At 54.9% G+C, this 19,246-nt stretch overlaps 2 protein-coding genes across 23 annotated transcripts in view; one reads left to right on the top strand and one right to left on the bottom strand.

Moving 5' to 3' along the window:
- ASTN2 (astrotactin 2) overlaps positions 1 to 19,246 on the bottom strand; it is a 324,948-nt gene that overhangs the window by 96,694 nt on the left and 209,008 nt on the right. For 15 of the 16 annotated variants that reach the window (XR_011089090.1, XM_068656627.1, XM_068656614.1 and 12 more), the window contains one exon: positions 96 to 361. Coding sequence is in view for 15 of the 16 variants with exons in the window: in XM_068656627.1 (XP_068512728.1) it covers positions 96 to 361 (266 nt within the window). In the remaining variant the exon portion in view is untranslated. Of the gene's footprint in view, positions 1 to 95; positions 362 to 4,524; positions 4,618 to 19,246 lie in introns of those variants that run through there. The other variant, XM_068656629.1, reaches the window with a different exon arrangement.
- Positions 9,219 to 16,624, top strand: TRIM32 (tripartite motif containing 32). Of its 7 annotated transcripts, none has more exons than XR_011089091.1 (3): positions 11,032 to 11,282; positions 11,885 to 14,512; positions 15,906 to 16,624. XR_011089091.1 is itself a non-coding variant. In XM_068656631.1 (3 exons), the coding sequence occupies exons 1-2, from the start codon at positions 11,221 to 11,223 to the stop codon at positions 13,896 to 13,898; spliced, it is 2,076 nt and encodes a 691-aa protein (XP_068512732.1). In that variant the 5' UTR covers positions 11,032 to 11,220; the 3' UTR covers positions 13,899 to 13,911; positions 14,266 to 16,624. The 7 variants fall into 7 exon arrangements, 6 of the variants coding, with proteins under 6 accessions (XP_068512734.1, XP_068512735.1, XP_068512733.1 ...); XM_068656631.1 differs by having other exon boundaries at positions 11,885 to 13,911; positions 14,266 to 16,624; XM_068656633.1 differs by lacking the exon at positions 11,032 to 11,282 and adding an exon at positions 9,219 to 9,308 and having other exon boundaries at positions 11,885 to 16,624.

The following is a 19,246-nucleotide window of genomic DNA, read 5'->3' on the forward strand; positions in this document are numbered from 1 at the left end:
CCTCCTGTGGCTGCGGGCCCGTCCCGAGGGGCTGCTGATTCCCTCCACATGGAGACAGAGGCAGCTCCAGGGTGCTCCACCACCCGCTCACTCACCTCCCTGGTGTCGTTGTCCTGGATCAGGGCGTACAGGGGCACCACGCGGTTGATCTCCAGCAGCACGGGCGTGGGGCTGAGCTGCTCCTTGCCTGGGCGCCGGCACAGGTGGCAGGTGGACGGGCAGCGCCCCTTCTCCTCGCAGCGGATCTCCACGCCGGAGATGAGGTGGTCGTCAGACAGCATCTGTGCAGTCAGCAGCCCCGAGAGGTAGGTGATGAATGGCATGGACTTCAGTTCCTTCTTGTTGCCGAGCTCCGTTGTTTCTGGTTTAGAGAGAGGGGAGAAAATGAGCAGGGTGAAGGAAACCTCGGCACGATCCTTTCCCCCAAAGCCAAACTTCGTTGCAGCCAGGATAAATGCAGCTGCTGGAGGTGTGGGCCAGGTGGGAGCAGGAAAGCAGAAAGGTCGAGGAGAGGAGAAAACCAGGGCTGGCAGGTCGCTGCCGGGGAGCGGGTCGAAAGCGGCAGCATTTGCAGCCAAACACTTCTAGAAGTGACCGTGTCCTCATTCCTCTTTTGTGATTTGCACCTTCGCTTTCTGCGCTTTGCAATGAAACAAAACCACCCCAGTGCATCTTCCCTGCCAGGAGAAACCTCTCCAAAGGGACTCGTCAGGGACCGAGTGCCCTCACCCCACCCCAGCACCAGCCCTCCCCGGTCCCCGTGCCCTTCGTTTGGGCGATGCATCAGGCAGGGCACTGAGACTGAGCGAAGGCAAGGAGGTTTGGCATGGGATGAAGTCCCACGGCAGAGAGGCTCGGTGGCAGAACAGAACGGTCTCACCACAGGGGAACAGACGGGAGCATTTCCAACACCGAGCTCTCGAGACCCTGCTTTTAGGAAACACTCAGGACTTGGAAACCCATGGTGAAGCTTCCTGGTGCTCTAATCCATGGGGCGAGAAACCCAGAAAGACTGACTTTTTTTTTCTGACTTGGCCCAAAAGCTCAGTCAGGTCCAGGAAAGGACTGAACCTGGAGATACCCTGAGATGAGAAGGCAGGAGTCCCATCTTCGTGCTGTACACTGCTGATTTAACTCTTTAATCAGACCTCTCCTCTTGGGTTGACCAAAGAAGGAAGACCCAACCTTCATGGCCTACAGAAGAGAAACCTTTCTTGTCCTGTGTCCTGGGCTCATGGCACCAGAGGGGGATGGATGCTGCCTTCACCAACAACTTCCCCATCCCGAGAAGCTGCTGCAAAGGAGTTTTGTCTCCGTGCCCTCGGCTTGCAGTGACATGCAGCTGATCTGGCGAGGCACTTGTCAATTAGAAATCCAAATAAACACAGCATTCATTCATTCCTCTCGGAGCCCTTCGGGCTAGGGACAGCCCTTCCCCTTCTGCCAGGCTGTCAGGGAACACTTACGTGCGCAGGATCAAAGCCGTCACGGGAAGACGAGCAAATTCCAGGCAGCCCGTCCTCCAGCGGGATTAGGGGGACAGTTGCTAAGATAAATTAAAACAAGGCGGTGGCGGAGGTGTCTCTGTATCTGGGAGGCACTGGGATACACAGAAATGGAAAAACAGCCTCAGAGCTGGCTCTTGGAAAGATTGTCTTCTGGGAGAGTGGCTCCAGGCAACTGCACAAGGGAAAGCCATGACACTGCTCAACCGGGTGGCTCGTGGAGAGGGAGGCTACGAGGCAAAGCTTGAGCCTCTCCTGGCCTCTGGATCAGACCAACTCTTGCTGTAACACAGCCACTGAAAGGCACTTAGAGGAAGAGAAGAAAGAAGAAGGTGACAATGACTGTTCAGGCTCATTCACCAGAGCCCAAGCAGTCACCTCTTCCACGGGATGAAGTTTTGGAGTCACGCGGTAAGGGAGAACACGAGCACACAGCAGAAAAGCCGAATCACTTCATCTCCCGATGGCAATGGGATATCAAACCTTCCTTCCTGAGCCGGTGGCAGCCCAGGCTGGGTGGGGATGCTTCATTTCAGGAGCATTTCTGGGCTCTCTGCTCTGGGCCTCTCTGCCCGTGTCCCCTCTACTTCGGAGAGCACGGGGCACGCGGTGCATTTGTGCATGGTGCTTGTGGCCTCGGGGGCTCTCAGAGTACCAACAAGTACTGCGGGGTGGGATGGATACGCGGGAAGAGCAGCCTCCCCTGGTCCTCCTCAGCTGCCACCTCGCTTTGGAAGGAGCAAGCTGAGGTGAGTAAGGAGTAAAATAAACCTTTGAGCATGAGTTCCTCCCTGCAGGACAGCTAACCCTGCTGGGACATCCTGCTCCTCCATCCACCTCCTTTATCCTCCACTGCCAGGAAAGGGGCAGGGTGCTGGAGGTGGTGGCTGAAAGAGCTCTCCAAAGGGACAGACACAAAGATGAGGGCTCCTCCTTCCTCCTGAGGGAAACACAGGTCAGGCGCAGCCGTTCGGAGCAGCAGTCACCGAACAGAGCTGCACACGGGGCACAGCAGAGGGCTGCAAATAAAACGAGGTGGAAAAGCAGCGGCTCCTCAGGGAGGCTCCGCGCACAGCACAGCTCCCCGCTCTTCGCAGCCACCTTCTCAGCCACAGAAGATTGACCGTGGAGCCAGGTGACGGGTGGCAGACTTGTCAGCACGGCGGATTTCATAGGTGAGGTGGTAACGGGTGTCTGCATTTAATCCTCTCCATTGCGGTTGAAGCTCCAAGCACTTTGGGGAAAGGAATTGCTTTGTAGATTGGGTTCCCGGGGCCGGGAGGGGTTACTGCAGCTGAGGTGAACAGTTCAGGGTGCTGGAAACTAATTCACGGTGTTCCCTCGTACTGCAGAGGCTCTGGCTACAACTCCAAATGAGGAAAATGAAATGGGATGTGGCTCAGCAGAGGGAGACGGGCTTCACTGCCAGCTCTTATCCAGATGAGCACTTGGAAGCCATCAGCACTGGAGAGCAGCTCCTGGTAGCTTTTGTGGAACGAGCTTTGGGGGCTTAAGTACAGTCCTAACAAAATAATCCCCCCGTCCCTGCTATTAAAACCTATCTGAGAGGGCCAGCAGCACAACCTGCTCGCCAGCCAGCTCCTCTGGGGACGGGGAGAGGCAGTGTGGAAGTGCTGCCCCTGGGCGATGTGCTCTGGGATGAAAGCGTCAGCCCCAGGTGCCTCCGGGCTGCACTTGTCCCTCAAAAGCTGATTTCCTTGGTGGAGAGCGTGCTGCCCTCTTCCCAGCCACACCACTTGTCACTCGCAGCGACGCACGGAGGAGTTAGTGAGATCTGGGAGGTGTATCCCCAAATACATGGGTGTATTCCTGGACCTGCCGCTGCCCCTCAGGCCAAGGGAGAGCTGAGGGGTCCCTGTGCCTCAGGGCACAGGGTTTGAGGGAGGTTTGAGGCATTTTCTCTGCTGCCTGCACACACAGCTCCGCTCCCCAAAGCAAACCTGACAGGGAGCTGGAGAAGCCCCCACACTCCTGGAGCCTTGCTCTGGCTTTTATTACCTCGGTGCTGCCGAGGGCTCACCAGCAATGAGAGCCAGCTGACTGGCTTCTGCTGGGACTTACGTACGCGTGGCCCAGCCCTGCTGCTGCTGAAGCCGAAGGAAGTTTCTGCTGTTGGACTGGAGAATCAGAACCAGACCCTGCAACGTAACGCTGCAACGCCATGTGAACTCAACAGCACTCCTGTTGTCTTCACTGCACGCTGGGCCGAGTCAATTTAGCTTCATTGTTCAGGTCCACGTTGCACAAGCCCCGTGGGTAACCTCCCCGAGCGCTCCTTCCAAGCCTCTGCCTCCTTCTCAGGGAAAGGCTTTGCAGGTGAGCGCTGCTGGGGAGCTCTGCAGGGCCTGGCAGCATGGCGAGGCTCGGCCACGGGGGCTGCAGCGCACCGGGAGGGGGGGACAGGGGGATTCCTTATCGGCCCTTGCATCTGGACGTGCTTTCATAATGCTGCTGGAGACTCAGTGAGTCCTGGCAACATCTGCTTGGAAGCACAGCGCCGCGGATGTGGTTAGACGCATCACGGCAACTTGTGGGAGTTATTAGTTTGTTTGTTTGTCTGAAATATGTATTTAGAAAGAAAAAAAAAAAAACAACAACACGACAAATAAAATCGCAGCCTTCCGCTCAGCGTCCAGCCTTGCGTAAGGAAGGAGGATGAGCAGCACGGGGCGGGCAGAGGCACCGGCTCCGTGCCCCACCGGGACTCAACAACCCCGCAGTGAGACCTGCAGTGAGCACGGTGCCTGCTGGGGACGCAGCACTTAGAGACGTGGGGAGAGCCTCACAGCATCACCTCCTGGTGCTGGGACATGAGGGAATGGTGGTAACACTCCTGCTGTAACAACCTCCAAACAGAGCACCTAACTTTGGTGCCGGAGGGCTCTTTGGTCTTGAGGGCTCCCGGGAGGCAATGGTTTTGCTCATGGTCCAGCCTTTTAAGCTGTGCCTTTTCCAAAAGATCCCGAGTCATTCCTAAACCGGGAATCACTCCACTTACCACAAGAATGCAGCCACATCAGGGGTAGGATGTGGTAGCTCTTCAACAGCAGAAAAGCTTGGAACAAGAAGAGGAGGAGGCTCTCCAGCTGACGCTGTGAGAGAATTTAAGGAACAGACCCAGGTGGGGATACCTCCGGGTTAACCCTGCTGACACCCACAGCCTGATCAGCTGGGACTAATTTAGGCTCTGCATTCCCACACAAGGCAGAGGACATTCTGGCCACCAGCTAGGGATTTGGGTGGGGATTTATGGCCAAGACGGCTGCCGGTTTGCTACCTGGCGGAAAAACACCTCGTTTGTTTGCAAATCCATCGAAGAGGAGCAAGAAAGGAAATCAATAGGCGTGTTTGCCTGGGAATTTCTCTTGCAGTGAGCTGTGGTCAGAGCAGCAGCCGACGGGGCTGTGCAGAGCTTGGCCGGCTCCATCACTGCTGGCTGGGGCGATGGCCGGGGAACCCTCTCGGGGTGCGTGGGGCTATGTGCATGGGAAGCACGGTGCCAGCCCCTGCTGCCACCCAGGACACACCGTAAGGGCCGAGCCACCCATCAGCCAGCAATACCTGTGCGTCTGGGGCTCACGCACCAGCTGTGACATGCAGGAGCTGGCCAAGGAAGCATGAGCAATGCCTCCATCCCTCGGCGTGGCATCCTGCGGGGACAGCATGGGCACTTTGGGGCTGGGCATCACCGCAGCCTGTCCGGCAGGGACATGGGACTCGAGTGCATCCCCTTGTGCCGGTGCTGGCGAGCAGGAGGGTGCCCGTGGGAGCCCCCCCGAGCGGGGTGGGCTGCGTGTGGCCGTGCCAGCGGTGGGGCTGCAGGGGCAGTTGTGGCCAGCCTGGTCCGTGAGGACCTGCTGCCCTCTGGTGGCTCTCGGGCTGCAAAACGCGGCTCGCAGCCCTTCCAGCCCCTCGGCTCTCGCCCTCAGGGCTGCCCCACACCCCGGGGAGCTGCTCTGGCAGCCCCCGGGAGCAGCCTCCTCCCTTTGGGGCTTCCCGACCCTTTCCCACCCCTTCAAGCCCCCCGCGCCCCCCGCGCCCCGCTGCCTCCCCCTGCGGGCACCCCGCTCGCTGCCCCTGCTCTGCCCGCTGCTTGCAGCTGACACACCACAGAGGAGATGTTCTTAACGCCGTGAAGAACAGCTTTGCAAGTCCAGGGCATTCAGGGAAAGAAAATAAACAAATAAATAAATGAAAAACCTCCAGGAGGGTTTTTAGGGCACACAAACAAACCCCTCTAGAAGTGGGCAGCGCGGGTGCCACCGGTGAGCTCGTTGTTACAAGCCCTGCAGAGCCCAGCACCGTTCCCGCTGCCTGTGCTGGTTCATACCAAAGCCCTGCCCTGCTCACCACATCCTCAGCATCATCGTGGTGCTTGGCTCCTGCCTCCGAGCCACTGCAGACCCCGAGGACAGCTCCACAACCCCCAGATCGCTGCTGTTGGCTCCCATGGGCTGTTGGCTGCGTGTCCTCCCTGCCCTTCCTTGTCACGGTGCAGGGTCCCCGTGCCCTGACACACTGGGTAACAGCCTTGGCTTGTTGTCACCACCTCTAACCAAACCCACAGAATTCTTTGCTTTTTCCCCAGGATGCATTATAGGATTATTTCCTCATACTGTGCATTTTCAGGTGTGGGAGCCCTCACAAAACCTGCCAGACCACGCTGATTCAATCCTAACATCCACCTTGATGTTAAAATACATCACTGAACACCCTGTAAAATACATCACTGAACAAGCATCTCCCATGGACTCCCAGGGAGTTTCACCCTTTGGCTCTTTATCCCTGAGCTCACTGTGGTGCAGCCCACCACAACACGGGGCACGGCAGGGCCTTCGTTCAGGGTCAGGCCACCCTTCTGGACCACCCGGCAGACCCAACCTTACCTGCTGCATTTCCCTAAGGGCTGGGGGCATTTCCCACAACCGCCTCTGACCTGGATGCAGCGGTGATGCCCGGAGGTGGGAGCGAGCCCCACGTCCCCTCCCTGGTCACAGCTCACCTCAGGGATTTGTGCTCAGCAGCTTCCCGCTGAGCTTTGTCGCGTGGAGCCTGAAGCACAGCACGAAATCAGGAGAACATAAATCTCACTCATTTTCCTTTGTGAGACAAGCCCAGATTTGCATCTGCTCTGTCTCCAAGTGCCTTCGCTGCCTGCATTGCTCTCTCTGCTGTTTCCTGGTCCTTGCTGGGGTCAGCAAACCCCACGCGGGATGCACTGTGCCCTGCGGTGTAAGCTCTGAGCCCCACGGCTGCCGGATGGTGCAGGCTGCGCTGTCCTCCCTGCACACATGGAGGGAGAAGCCCCACGCTTATGGCAAACAGTTAAACTGAGAGCTCACATCTTCCACAGAAGGAATTTCTCCATGCCACAGATCCCAACCTGTGTTCCCGCAGAGGAAGCCCCAAACCCGGCCATTTCCTGATCTGCTGCACTGCACCGCTGGGTCACAGTAAAACTCATTTCTCTGCTATCAGTGAAGCAGCCTGAAGACTCCTGAATGAAATTCGAGCTGGAGTGGGATCCGTGTTACCGATATTCCTCACACCAGCACCACCCTGCAAAATGCCAGGGCAGAGCCACGATCGGGTTGCTGAAATCCTGCCTCTGATTTCAGCCGTCAGAGCCCATCTGATGGGGAGAAGAGCGATCTGATAGAAAGGTCAAAGGGACGACAAGGAGGAGGGAAGAGGCAGGAGGGAAATGACTGATTACATGATTAACGACTCTACTCATTAGTCCGTGATGTGCGGCAGAGCTGCCATCCTTTGCTACCTCCCATGTGTGAGAGGCGGAGAGGGATGAGTCTGGGTGAGTGCACGTGCTGTGAGCACGTTAAAATCTGCACAGCAAGAAGGTGGTGACAGGAGCAGCCACCAAGGTGGCCCTTCCGAGCTCTTTGTGTTTCGGGAAGGGTTGCAGAGCCAACCCCAGCCCGGTCACAGCCTGCACTTCCACTGCAGCACCCTGGGGCTGCTGAAGAAAATGGCAGGAAAAGGTGCAGGGGCTGGGCACAGATGTGACGGCTTTTGCAGGAGGCCTCACAGAAAGCTGTGACATCTTCTAGAATTTTTCAATGCTTATGAAGAGCTTCATAAATGGCAGCCTCCACCCTCACACATTAGCCCTGCAGGAAGCAGAAAGCTGAACATGAAGCTCTTGAATAAAGCTCCTAGGGGCACCCTGTGCCTGGTTTTGCTGCAGGCACAGTCCCACCGACCACCCTGCAGTGACAGCTCGCAGCGTGCCCTGGAGGCTGCTGGCGCTGGCTTGAGCCCTGCCAGAGGAAGCACCAGTGGTCAGGAGCCTCACTGACAGGCTGCAGGAAAGGCGCTGCAAATGGATTTTGTTTTCCTCTGAGGTGTTAGAACATGTAAAAAGGAGCATGGTGGCCACAGGTTTTGCTTCCGAGCCCTGGCTGTTGTCCCCTGCATGGTGTGGCTGGGAATTACGGAGGCCTCCCCGCAGCACATCTCCGTTCAGACACCCTCACACAGCGCCCCGTGGTCCAGCTCGGTGTTTGGCAGCCACCTCCTGCACCTCGTCCATCTCAGCTCTTCTGATCCTCAATCCCCAAACCCCAGCAGCGCCGCCTCTTTCAACACCAGGCAAAGCTCTCCCCTGACTGAGGAGCCATCCCCAAAGTGCACAATTCCCCCCAAACCTTTGATTTCCCACTACCACAGCTGCAACGCTTGTTGGCCACCACTGCCAGCATCTGGGCTACTGTGGGGGAGGGATTAGTGCCAGGAGGAGCCCCATGCAAGTGCTCCAGTAAGCAGCCGCAGCTGCGGATCTACTCATTGGCAATATTTTTGTGTGCCACCCAATCAACTGATTACATCTGCATCTTAAAATAGGCATTTTTGTGCTGCTTCAGAGTAGTTTCTGAGAGGGGCTGATAACGCAGGGCTGTGGTGTGAGACCTGAAACCCGGCCGGGCGCTGGCCCCACAGGCAAAGGCAGCCTGAAGGCAAAGGGGCTGCGGCCCCGCAGGGGTGGAGAAGGATGGAGAAAACCATCGGAGTACAGGGACACGGGTGGGAGCCTCAGCACAGAAGGGTGTGTAAGGAAATAGGGGAAAAATTTGAAAAAAAAATAATAAAAAAATATTTTTAGTTTTAATTGACAGGAGTCTCAATGCAGAATAGCGTGTAAGAAAACTGGGGGGGGAATAATAATAATAAAAGATGATTAAGTTTTATTGACAGGAATCTCAATACAGAATGTTGTGTAATAAAACAGGAAAAAATGAAAAGAAAAAAAAAAGACTATTAAGTTTCTACAAAAACTTCCTATTCTGTTTCTATTCGAAGTTTTACTGACAGGAATCTCAACGCAGAGTGGTGTGGAACAAAACGGGGGGAAAATGAAAAAAAAAAAAAGATTTTTAACGTTTATTGACAGGCAGGGGTCTCAGCACAGAATGGCGTGTAATAAAATGGGGAAAAACTGAAAAAAAATCTAAATATTTATTGACAGGAATCTCAGTGCAGAGTGTGGTGTGTAATAAAACTGTGGAAAAATGGGGGGGGAAATAAAGTATTTTTAACTTTTATTGATAGGAAGAAACCTCAATGAAGAATATAGTGTAATAAAACTGTGGAAAAATGAAAAATATATATATATGTTTTTAACTATTCTTGGCAGAAGCAGGCAGGGGCAGGCCGCGGACTCCAACTCCCAGCACGCCCCGCGGCCCGGCGCCCTGACGTCACGGCGGCGCGGCGGCGCGGGGCATGGCGGGGGAGCGGCGCGCGCGGCCCGGCAGCGGCGGGCAGGTAGGCGCGGGGGGGCGGGGCCGGCGGGAACGGGCCGGGGGGGGGGGGGGGGGGGGGGGGGGAGGCCCTGAGGGGAGGCCGCGCTGCGGGGCGGCTGCGGTGAGACGGGGCCGGGAGGGGGCGGTGGGGACAAAATGGGGGGCTGGGGGTAAAGGGGGGGGCTGATGGGAGCGGGTAGAGGCAGAACCGGGGGGGAAACCGGGAGCTGGGGGTGGAAATGGAGCCTGGGGATAGGGGTGGGAGCGGGTAACGGGGTCCTGGGGGAGCTGGGGCCGGGGTAAAGCTGGAACTGGGAACAGCCAGAGCCTGAGGGCTGTGGGGATGGGTGAGCGGGGCAGGGGGAGCCTGCTGTGCCCACAGCCTGTGCTGCATAAAGGCAAGAGGCCGCGAGAAGCTGTGGCAGGGCAGCACGGAGACACCGAGGCGGGGAAGGACCCCCAAGGAAATCGGCTGAATACGAGGAATGCGAATGTGAAGGCCGGCCCGATGCTCAGGCTGCCCCCAGCGCCCTGCCCTGCAGCACAGGAGCTGCCCCAGGACCACAGTCTGCCCCAGGAGCTGCTCCAGGAACAGGAACGTGCCCAGGACACAGCTGGCTGTGGGGTAACGCAGCTGCCAAAGGGGGATGTCACAGCACTGAGATGTGTACCGGCATCCTGACACAAGGGGTTTACGTGTTAAAAGCACATCGTGCACGTCATCGTTCAAAAAACTGGACGGGAGGTAAACCTACATGAAATCCCCTTGCCATCTCATGCTGATGCCAGCACCTGTTCGGGAGGCAGCTTCTTACATAACTCGCGTTTTCAGATGTCAGCACTTGTGCCTCATCCTTCCCTATGCAAGTCTTTTGGCGTATTCTCTGGGAAAATAATAATGAACCTTGGATCTTGTATTCCGTTATTTAAAAAATCACTTTAAAATACAGCTCTTCATCCCCCAGAGGAATGTTCCTGATCTACACGGCAGTGCCCAGGCTTCTCCTTCCACAGCTGGGACATGGCTACAAATACAAGGGAAGTCTCTTCGATGCCAGCACCCCGACTGCCGCAGCCCCCCAGGTGCCACCCGTGTGACATTCACCGTGCCACCAGCCCGGGGAGCCGGGCATCAGATCCCAGCCTGGGACTTGCCGGGGATTCTGCCCCACCACTGAGTCAGTCCCTGAAATCCAGGCCTTAAACAACCGCGGACCCAATAAATTAAAATGATTTTTTTTTTTTCTCTGTACGAACATAAAGAACTTTTCCTCACTGCAGTTGTCTCTTTCCACTTGAGCAAACGCTGAGCTGAAACACACTGAACCTTTCTGTCTGAAATGCTCCCGAGGATGAAGCAGGCAAACGCAGCAGGGAAGCGAGAGTGCTGCGTGCGTGCAGCCATTATTCAGAAAAAGCTGTCTGTTCACATCCCTCCGCGACCAGCTCTTCATTTTAAAGACTAACTACTTCCTTCTCCTCCTCTCCCTCTAAAGGAAATGTTTTCTCCCCGTTTCTTTTAAAGGCTAAGCAAGGCAATAGCGAAGGTATTGAAACCCAGTCTGCTGAATAATAACTTAATGATGCGAGCCCTGCTCTGTTCCCTCTGAATGGCTGGCTGCTTTAGCGAGACAGCTGCTGGGATCTGCTCCCCGCTGAGAGGGATGTGGGGCTGGAGAAACCTGGTTTGAAGCTGAATGGCAACCACGGCGCTGAAAAACGGAACCAAAACGTAAGAACGAGGGCAGTGCTACAGGAGCACGGCACGAGGAGAAATTACATACAATTAAGCTAAGCACGAGAACTCGCAGCGAACGCTTGCAGTCTGTATTACCAAGTGTTTGGAGTTCTGTGAACTCCCTTCAGCTGCTTACCCCTGCTAGCACACCGCTGCCTGAGCTGTGTTTTGTCTGCGTGCTGAAGCACGATGCAGCATGGCAGAGGCTAACGGGAGGGCCTGGCGTGAGGTCCTCCCCGTGCGTCCTCCCCGTGCGCGGTGATTCTCAGCGAGTGGAAGCTGACAAATCATCCCTCCCAGCTTTACTTCCTGGCAAACGCACGAAACCTCGAACATTTGTTTTGGCTATCTAGAGGAGCAGATTAAAGCAACCACATTTATTTCATTTGTATCTGATGTCATATCTGAATGTAGGTCTCCAGAGGTGATGCATTAATGGCCTAAAGCATCGCACCATCTGGTTCCTCTTTTGATGCGCAACGTTTGAACGCTTGGTTTAATCTCCCCGGGTTTCGGAGTAAATTATGTAAACTCGCATGCTTGGCAGCGGGAGATGGGCACCATGAGGAGATGATTCAGTCATCAATATCTATTGGGCTTCCTTATTGCTGCCATTACACTTCTTTCAGTTCTACTTAGACATTTTGCAAGTGAATAATTCATTGCGCTAGACGCTGCAAGTTAGGTTTGGAATTTTCCCGCTCTGAGATTAGCTGTGATTAATCTGCCCTTTCCAAACATGGGAAAACCAACTGGGTTTCTTATTTTCCAGGGCTGGGAGGTAAATCAGAAATAAATTGCATGTATGTGTAACTGCTGGTGAAGACATAAATCACGTTTCCTTTTTTCTTTCTTGACAGAATCGGAGCTCTTTGGAATAAATGTGAGTACCGGGCTTGGCACAGGCTAAAGGCGGCTTCGAAAGCCATGGCTTCTGCCCCTCATCTCAACTCGGATGCGCTCCGCGAGGTCCTGGAGTGCCCCATCTGCATGGAGTCCTTCACCGAGGAGCACCTGAGGCCCAAGCTCTTACACTGCGGGCACACCATCTGCAAGCAGTGCCTGGAGAAGCTGCTGGCTAACAGCATCAACGGCATACGCTGCCCCTTCTGCAGCAAAATCACCCGCATCAACAACCTGGCCCAGCTGACCGACAACCTGACGGTGCTGAAGATCATAGACACCGCAGGGCTGGGGGAGGTGGTGGGGCTGCTCATGTGCAAGGTCTGCGGGAGGAGGCTGCCCAGGCACTTCTGCAAGAGCTGTGGCTTGGTTCTGTGTGAGCCCTGCAAGGAGGCATCGCACGTGCCCCAAGGGCACAGCGTCATCGCCATCAAAGAGGCCGCTGAGGAGCGTAGGAGGGAATTTGGGACAAGGCTTGCCAGGCTTCGGGAGCTCATGGATGATCTGCAGAAAAGGAAAGCATCTCTGGAGGGTGTTTCGAGAGACCTGCAGTCTAGATACAAGGCAGTTCTGCAGGATTACAGCAAAGAAGAGCGCAAGATCCAGGAAGAACTTGCCAGGTCACGCAAGTTCTTCACCACCTCTTTATCTGAAGTGGAGAAGGTAAATAATCAGGTAATGGAGGAACAAGCTTATCTGCTGAACTTAGCAGAAGTGCAGATTCTGTCTCGCTGTGATTATTTCCTCGCCAAAATAAAGCAGGGAGATATAGCTCTGCTGGAGGAGGCGGCAGATGAGGAGGAGCCCGAGCTGACGAACAGTCTCCCGAGGGAGCTGACCCTGCAGGAGGTTGAGCTCCTGAAGGTGAGCCACGTTGGGCCGCTGCAGATCGGGCAGGTGGTGAAGAAACCCCGGACGGTGAACGTGGAGGAATCGCTGATGGAAACCGCATCCTCCTCCTCCTCCTCAGTGTCGTTCCGGGAGCCTGAGCTGCAGGAGGAGGCCAGCTGCACGCCGCACGCCTCCCCAGCCAAGCCGAGGATGCCCGAAGCGGCCGCAAGCATCCAGCAGTGTCACTTCATCAAGAGGATGGGTTCCAAGGGCAGCCTGCCGGGGATGTTCAATCTGCCCGTCAGCCTCCATGTCACTCAGCAAGGAGAGGTGCTCGTGGCGGACCGAGGCAACTTCCGAATCCAGGTTTTCACCCGCAAGGGTTTCCTGAAGGAGATCCGCCGGAGCCCTAGCGGAATCGACAGCTTCGTGCTCAGCTTCCTCGGGGCAGACTTGCCCAATCTGACTCCCCTCTCGGTCACCATGAACTGCCACGGCCTGATAGGCGTGACCGACAGCTACGACAACTCGGTCAAGGTGTACACCATGGACGGCCACTGCGTGGCGTGCCACAGGAGCCAGCTGAGCAAGCCCTGGGGCATCGCGGCGCTGCCTTCCGGGCAGTTCGTGGTCACCGACGTGGAAGGGGGGAAGCTCTGGTGCTTCACCGTGGACCGTGGGGTGGGGGTGGTGAAGTACAGCTGCTTGTGCAGTGCGGTGCGCCCCAAATTTGTCACCTGCGATGCCGAGGGGACCATCTACTTCACCCAGGGGCTGGGGCTGAACCTGGAGAACCGCCAGTACGAGCACCACCTGGAAGGGGGCTTCTCCATCGGCTCCGTCGGCCCCGATGGGCAGCTGGGACGCCAGATCAGCCACTTCTTCTCCGAGAATGAAGACTTCAGGTGCATCGCTGGGATGTGCGTGGATGCCAGGGGAGACCTGATCGTTGCCGACAGCAGCCGGAAAGAAATCCTGCATTTTCCCAAAGGAGGAGGCTACAATATCTTGATCCGCGAAGGACTCACCTGTCCTGTTGGCATTGCCATTACCCCCAAAGGGCAGCTGCTGGTGCTGGACTGCTGGGATCATTGCATTAAGATCTACAGTTACCACCTGCGAAGATATTCCACCCCTTAAAGCATCTCTGGAGGTAAAGCCCCTTCTGTTAGTGATTCTTCCAGCCTCCCTGCAACCTGACAGGAACCCGTTCAGGATGCCTGTGTGCCATAGCCCAGGGGATTTGGGCGTGGAGGCCGTCGTATTTTGTGTCTAGGAACAAAGTAGCTAATGTGGTGGTCTGCTTTTTCTCTTTTTGAATCTGTACAACAAAAAAAGGACAAGCACGAAGGAGAGGATCCTTCTGGACTCCCGGTTCCTCCCTCAGTAAGCGGTCACTCCGTAAACCCTCTCACCTCCTTAACGCCACATCCACTACAGCTTCAGCCACTGCGCCTCCCTTTGTGCCATAAACGCCGACTGACTGCTCTAATCACCTTCCTTACAGGACTGGGGAGGCAATCCTCTTCCCGCCGTGGTATTTGCAAGGAACTCGGTAGCAGTTGTCTGGGCAACTGCTCGAGGAGGCAATTTCTGATGGCAGCACTGCATAAAGCAAAACAGCCCTGGGAAGCTGCACGGCGACGGAGCTGGGCTTTCAGACCTGAGAGCCAGGCTTTTCTCTCTCCGTTTTTCCTGTATTCGGGAGATCGCCCCCCTCGTGCCGTTTGTGAACCGTGTCTGTTCGATGTGAAGTGAGTACGGTGCAATCGTGGGAGGCCGAACGGAGCCAGAGGGCTGCCCTCTGATGGCAGCGGGGCTTTGACTGCTAGTAGGGACTGAGCTAGTTAGAAGGGGGGGAGACGAGGGGGGTTGGAGGGAAAAAAGAAGCCGGGGAAACGTCCTGTTGATACTGGGAGGTGTTCTGTTAATTGTATGGTGGGGAACTGTCTTGGGAAGGTAAGTCTGGTACCTTCGTTTGGGGGGAGGGAAGGGCTGGGAGCAGGTAATGAAGGTGCTGGGATGCCGGGGGCTCAGCTGCACCTCCCCCTCTGCACTCCTCGCACCCAGCACTACGCTTCCACCCGCCTGCATTTCGCATCCCACAAAGGGGATGGGGGGCACGGGGGATTGTTTCACTCTTATTTTATTTTTAATACTCAGAAGCACACCCGTTGCTGCATTGCCTTTCTCTCCTCGCGTAGCAAAAACACTACATTCCTCAGCTTTTTTATGGCACCAGCAGGCACCGGAGTTCATGTTCATCACGGCTTTGGGCCAAATGAAGCACAAAACTGCAGCTGTGTGAACCAAGGCCCCCACAGTGCTACGCTCCTGGCTGATAAATGTGTACCTCAGTGTGGTGCTGCTCGCCTGGAATAGTTTATTGATGGAAAGACGCATTTAAATAGGACACAGTGGTAGCATGTTAATCTGCCACAGATAATAGTTACACTGCAGTGCATTTATTTGTTGCCATCAACAACGTAGTTGCAAATTTGGGGGCACGGCAGACAGTATAAAAGCTGATTTTATGGTGGCTGCCAAACCACAGCAAATTGTTTGCTACTTGTCCAACAACATGTATGCAACAGGTGATTTTTTTTAAACTCCCAGAGACTTTCCCCTGGTGAAGCAGCAAAGCAAAGCAGGCTGCGGAGCAGCAGCTGCAGCCAGTTGCTTTGCAGTTGCAGGGTTTCCAGAAGCAGCACTGGGAGCAGAACCCTTTTGGTAGGATTTTACATTTTTTTTTCCTCTCTTTGCTGTGTTTGACCAGCAAAAAGCCAGCTGTGGGATGGAGGTGCCCCCTGACCACGGCAACACATTTTTCCTGCTGAAATATGCTGGAAAAAGCTCGTGGAGAAGGGGGTAGGAGCTGAGGGTAGATGATGGAAGACGCTAAAGGAGCTCAAGGGAATTTAATCTTCCCTCCTGAGCTGCTCTGTGTATTTGCTGAGGCTATCACCATGCACACAACGATTTACATCCCCTGCTTCTCCTTTTGGGTGGGAGGGGGCAGTCTCCTACGGTATGTAACAGCAATTTGGGGAGCTGATCTCATCTTGCATGTATGTTTTTGGGAGATGACTACTATTACCGGGACCTTCTGCAGTTAATTACACTGTAACTCAAGGCATTTTTTTCCAGTATTATGGTAATGGCAGCTCCTCTCCTACTGATCTCTTTTAAACATCTCTCCTGTTTCCAAGAACTGCTCCAAGAAGGAAGCTACCGTGGACCTGAATAACTGAAGCAATATTATCTATGATAATATGTACCTCTGTCGGTCTCTGTTCCAATGGAATTTTTTTTTTTTTTTGCAATAAACATCACACTAAGCAAGAACGTTTCCTGGAGTGCTTAAAGCGACGGCAAAGCTGGTCCAGTAAATGGGCTGAGCAGCTGGGTACCCCAGTCTGTTCCTGGTTACACAGCTCAAACAGAACCTGTCTGCTTCTCACGGAGAGATTTGGGAAAAAATATCCCTGCTCTGCATCGCTGGGAGCAGGCACAGCGCGAGGTGCCTGGGTGGGCTTTGTCTGCAGCTCTTTTTCTCGTCTGGGCTTTCAGGCAGAAAAGGGAAAAAGAAAACCCGGTGTCCTCGGCCCAGAGTATGCCCTTCCCCTGACAAAGCTCGACAGTGACAGTGAGGTGATGCTGCGGAGCTGTTTCTTGCCGCGGTGCCCCCACGCGATGTTGTGATCGTCTGCCAAATGAGACGAAGCGCAGTAATTAAGGAGTGTGATGAAACAGCTCGCCTTCTGCTCCTTACCTGGAGAAAGGACTTGTCTGCTTCTACGTCTGTGTTTGATTTTTAAAGGTTGTGTAATAAAGGAAAAATTGATCCAATTAAAAGTGCATTGCGAGCGGCTCATTTTGTTATTAAAAACACTTCATCTCCTCCCTTTGGCGGCAGATTGTTTTTTACGGCCGGTGGGAATGAGACTCGCTAACAACAGCTACGAGCCCCCTGTTACGCTGGCAGGCTGCGAGGGAGACATCGGATCTCTTGGCAGCTCTAAGGTAACTTCACCCCACACCTCCCTGCCCGATGCTGGGGTTTCCTACACCCACCCGCAGCGATGCTCCCGCAGGGCCAGGACCTTGTATTTAGCTGCTACCTGCCATTTCCAGGAGCACGCGGGTTGTGGCTGCCTGGCTGCGGGCTGGGCTCGGGTTTGCCATCACCCCACTCGCCCCTGGCCCATTTTGGTGCTTTCTGCCCCTGTTTTGCACCTTCCTGGCTTTCCAGCCACACAAGCTTGCCCCTCGCCCCTCTGCCTGGCACCGTTTGCTGCGCTGGGTGAAGGCTTTTAGGAGCCCTGCTCATCTCGGCTGATAGGAAGCAGCTCTTTAAGCAGCGACGAGCTGCCAGTTTATCAAACGTGTACGAGCCCTGCAGAACGACTGCTGTGCCGGTGCTGCCAGGCGCAGGCTGACGTTTTACGAGGAGTTATGATTTCTCGGGCAGAGGCAAACTAAGTTGCGAACATTTGTTCCGGGCAGCAGCTGACAGCCACGGCTTCGAAAGGGATGAGGGGGAGAGAGTGTTTCTTAATCAAAGGGGGCAGAGCCACAGAAGTAAAAATAAAGCCAGATGCTTTCGGTCTTTTTCTATTGTATAGTTTAAGTGATTTTTCTGGGTCATTACTCAATGTGAGGATTTAAAGTTATTTCATTTTGCACAACTAATTACTCTACTTGCCTGGCAATTCTGGATTACAATGAGCAGTGCATAAGGTCATTTAGCAGACTGAGTCACAGCACATATTTTAGTCTAAACTAAATTTCACGGCAACTAGCTAAATTGTTTTTTTCTTTCCTTCTCTGAACAAAATGTCAAAATCGGAGGTTTTGAAATAAATATAAGGATATAAACCACCAGCAGTGAGAGCGTTACAAAGGTAATAGAGCGGTGGTTATAGGAGCAGAGCTGAAGGAGAGGGAAGCTCCCTACACGTTCCTTTGGACAGGCAGGTATGAGGGAAAGCTGTGAGCTCCTCGAACAGAGGCAGAGCTTGTCCTAGCACTTCCTTCATGTCTAGGAATTTGAATCTAAAGGTTCCCATGGACTGGTTCCTTCTTAATTGTCTTATGGCAACGCCAGACCTGATGGGAGAGGAATTGGACCTTGGAGGACAGAAGGGATCCACAGATCCTACTCACGAGTATGGGCTGCCCTTTCAGCAGACCTCTAGGCTGCTTCCTGTGGCTTACATTTTATGAAGGTCTTTGTATAATCGCCCAGTTCACAAAAAAAGCAAGAAAACTGCGACCTCTGAAAGGTGAACACAACCAATGGCACACGATCCAAGAGCAGGTAAGTGAGTAATGCTTGGACGGATGATCCGAAAGCCTTAGTGACCGTGGTGGGACCTGCCAGAGCACTGCCTCGCCATGGACTATTGTAATAAAAGATCAGCTCCTGAGAGTGAACATCTTTCAGACCTGCCTCAGCCACTTCCAAAGTCCAGGTGCTGAGTGCCCAGCGGGGCCAGGGAGCCCCAGCCAAGGGCACTGGAGAGCTTTGCTGTTTGTAGGACACGCGGGAAGAGTTCATGCACCAGGGACCTAAAGCACTGCAGCAATGCCAGAGTTTGGTACCGAGAACCTCTGCACCTCCACCCGTGCCCTGCACATCCCGAGCACGAGGACAGCCCTCCCTGCTCCTCCAGCCCCTCTCCCAGCCCCTCGGTGGTCCCGGCAATGATCCACGGGCACGGCGTTTCTTCTCCCAGCTCTTCCCAGCTGGAGAACAGGAGTCCCCCATACCGAGGCTCTGCCAGGCGTCATGGCGTGAAGGGAAAGGGCTGTCACTCAAATGCTTGACAAGACGAGACCCTCCGCGTTGCTGCCGATAATGTCTCCATTTTCTCTAAGTGCCAGAGCACTTACAGGCGTTTGTTCTGCATTTTGTGGAGCGCAGTGGGAGCGAGCTGGAACAGCGCTGGGAGAAACCCACCAGGGCTGTCAGCGGTTGCTGTAGAGCCGCCCTTCCCTTTCCTAGCCAAGCTCTCCTCATCCAGCCAGAGCCAGGGGCCAGGGAGCCAACACATCCCTGCTGGTGGACGAAACACCCCTGGAAGCTTTATTTGTTCGTGGAGGGATCCCTCTCTTTTCTCCTGTGCGTTTCAGGACGGTGTCTCTGCAGTGCAGATCCCAGCCTCCTTTGTGTGATGTTGCGTGGCGGTCACCAATCTTGGCCGTGTCCTCTCCCAGCCTCTCGCCCAGCCCCAGCCTGCTCACGGGGGGAACACAGAGCCCTGATGGTGTGCAGGCACTGCTCGGCCCCAGCCAAGGCACCGGGCTGTTAGCACCCCTGTGTGAGCCACAAACCCCAGCTGCAGCACCACCCAGTGCAACCCCATCCCAGGCAGACCCAGCCTGGTCTTAAATGCAACGGGAGGTGGTCTGGGCTGTCACGTTGGCCCCAGCCACCAATTTAAGATGTTCACACAATTGCTGGGCACTTAATGAAGTGCTGTTGG

This window comes from Anas acuta, chromosome 20 (assembly GCF_963932015.1).
Source record: "Anas acuta chromosome 20, bAnaAcu1.1, whole genome shotgun sequence".
NCBI classification, from domain to species: domain Eukaryota; kingdom Metazoa; phylum Chordata; class Aves; order Anseriformes; family Anatidae; genus Anas; species Anas acuta.

Bases quoted from the DNA above. Each gene is read 5' to 3' on its own strand.
- TRIM32 (XM_068656630.1), top strand. From the start codon at position 11,221: ATGGCAGAGGCTAACGGGAGGGCCTGGCGTGAGGTCCTCCCCGTGCGT. The intron at 11,283-11,884 runs GTGATTCTCAGC...CTTTCTTGACAG, and splicing joins GTGCGTCCTCCCCGTGCGCG to AATCGGAGCTCTTTGGAATA.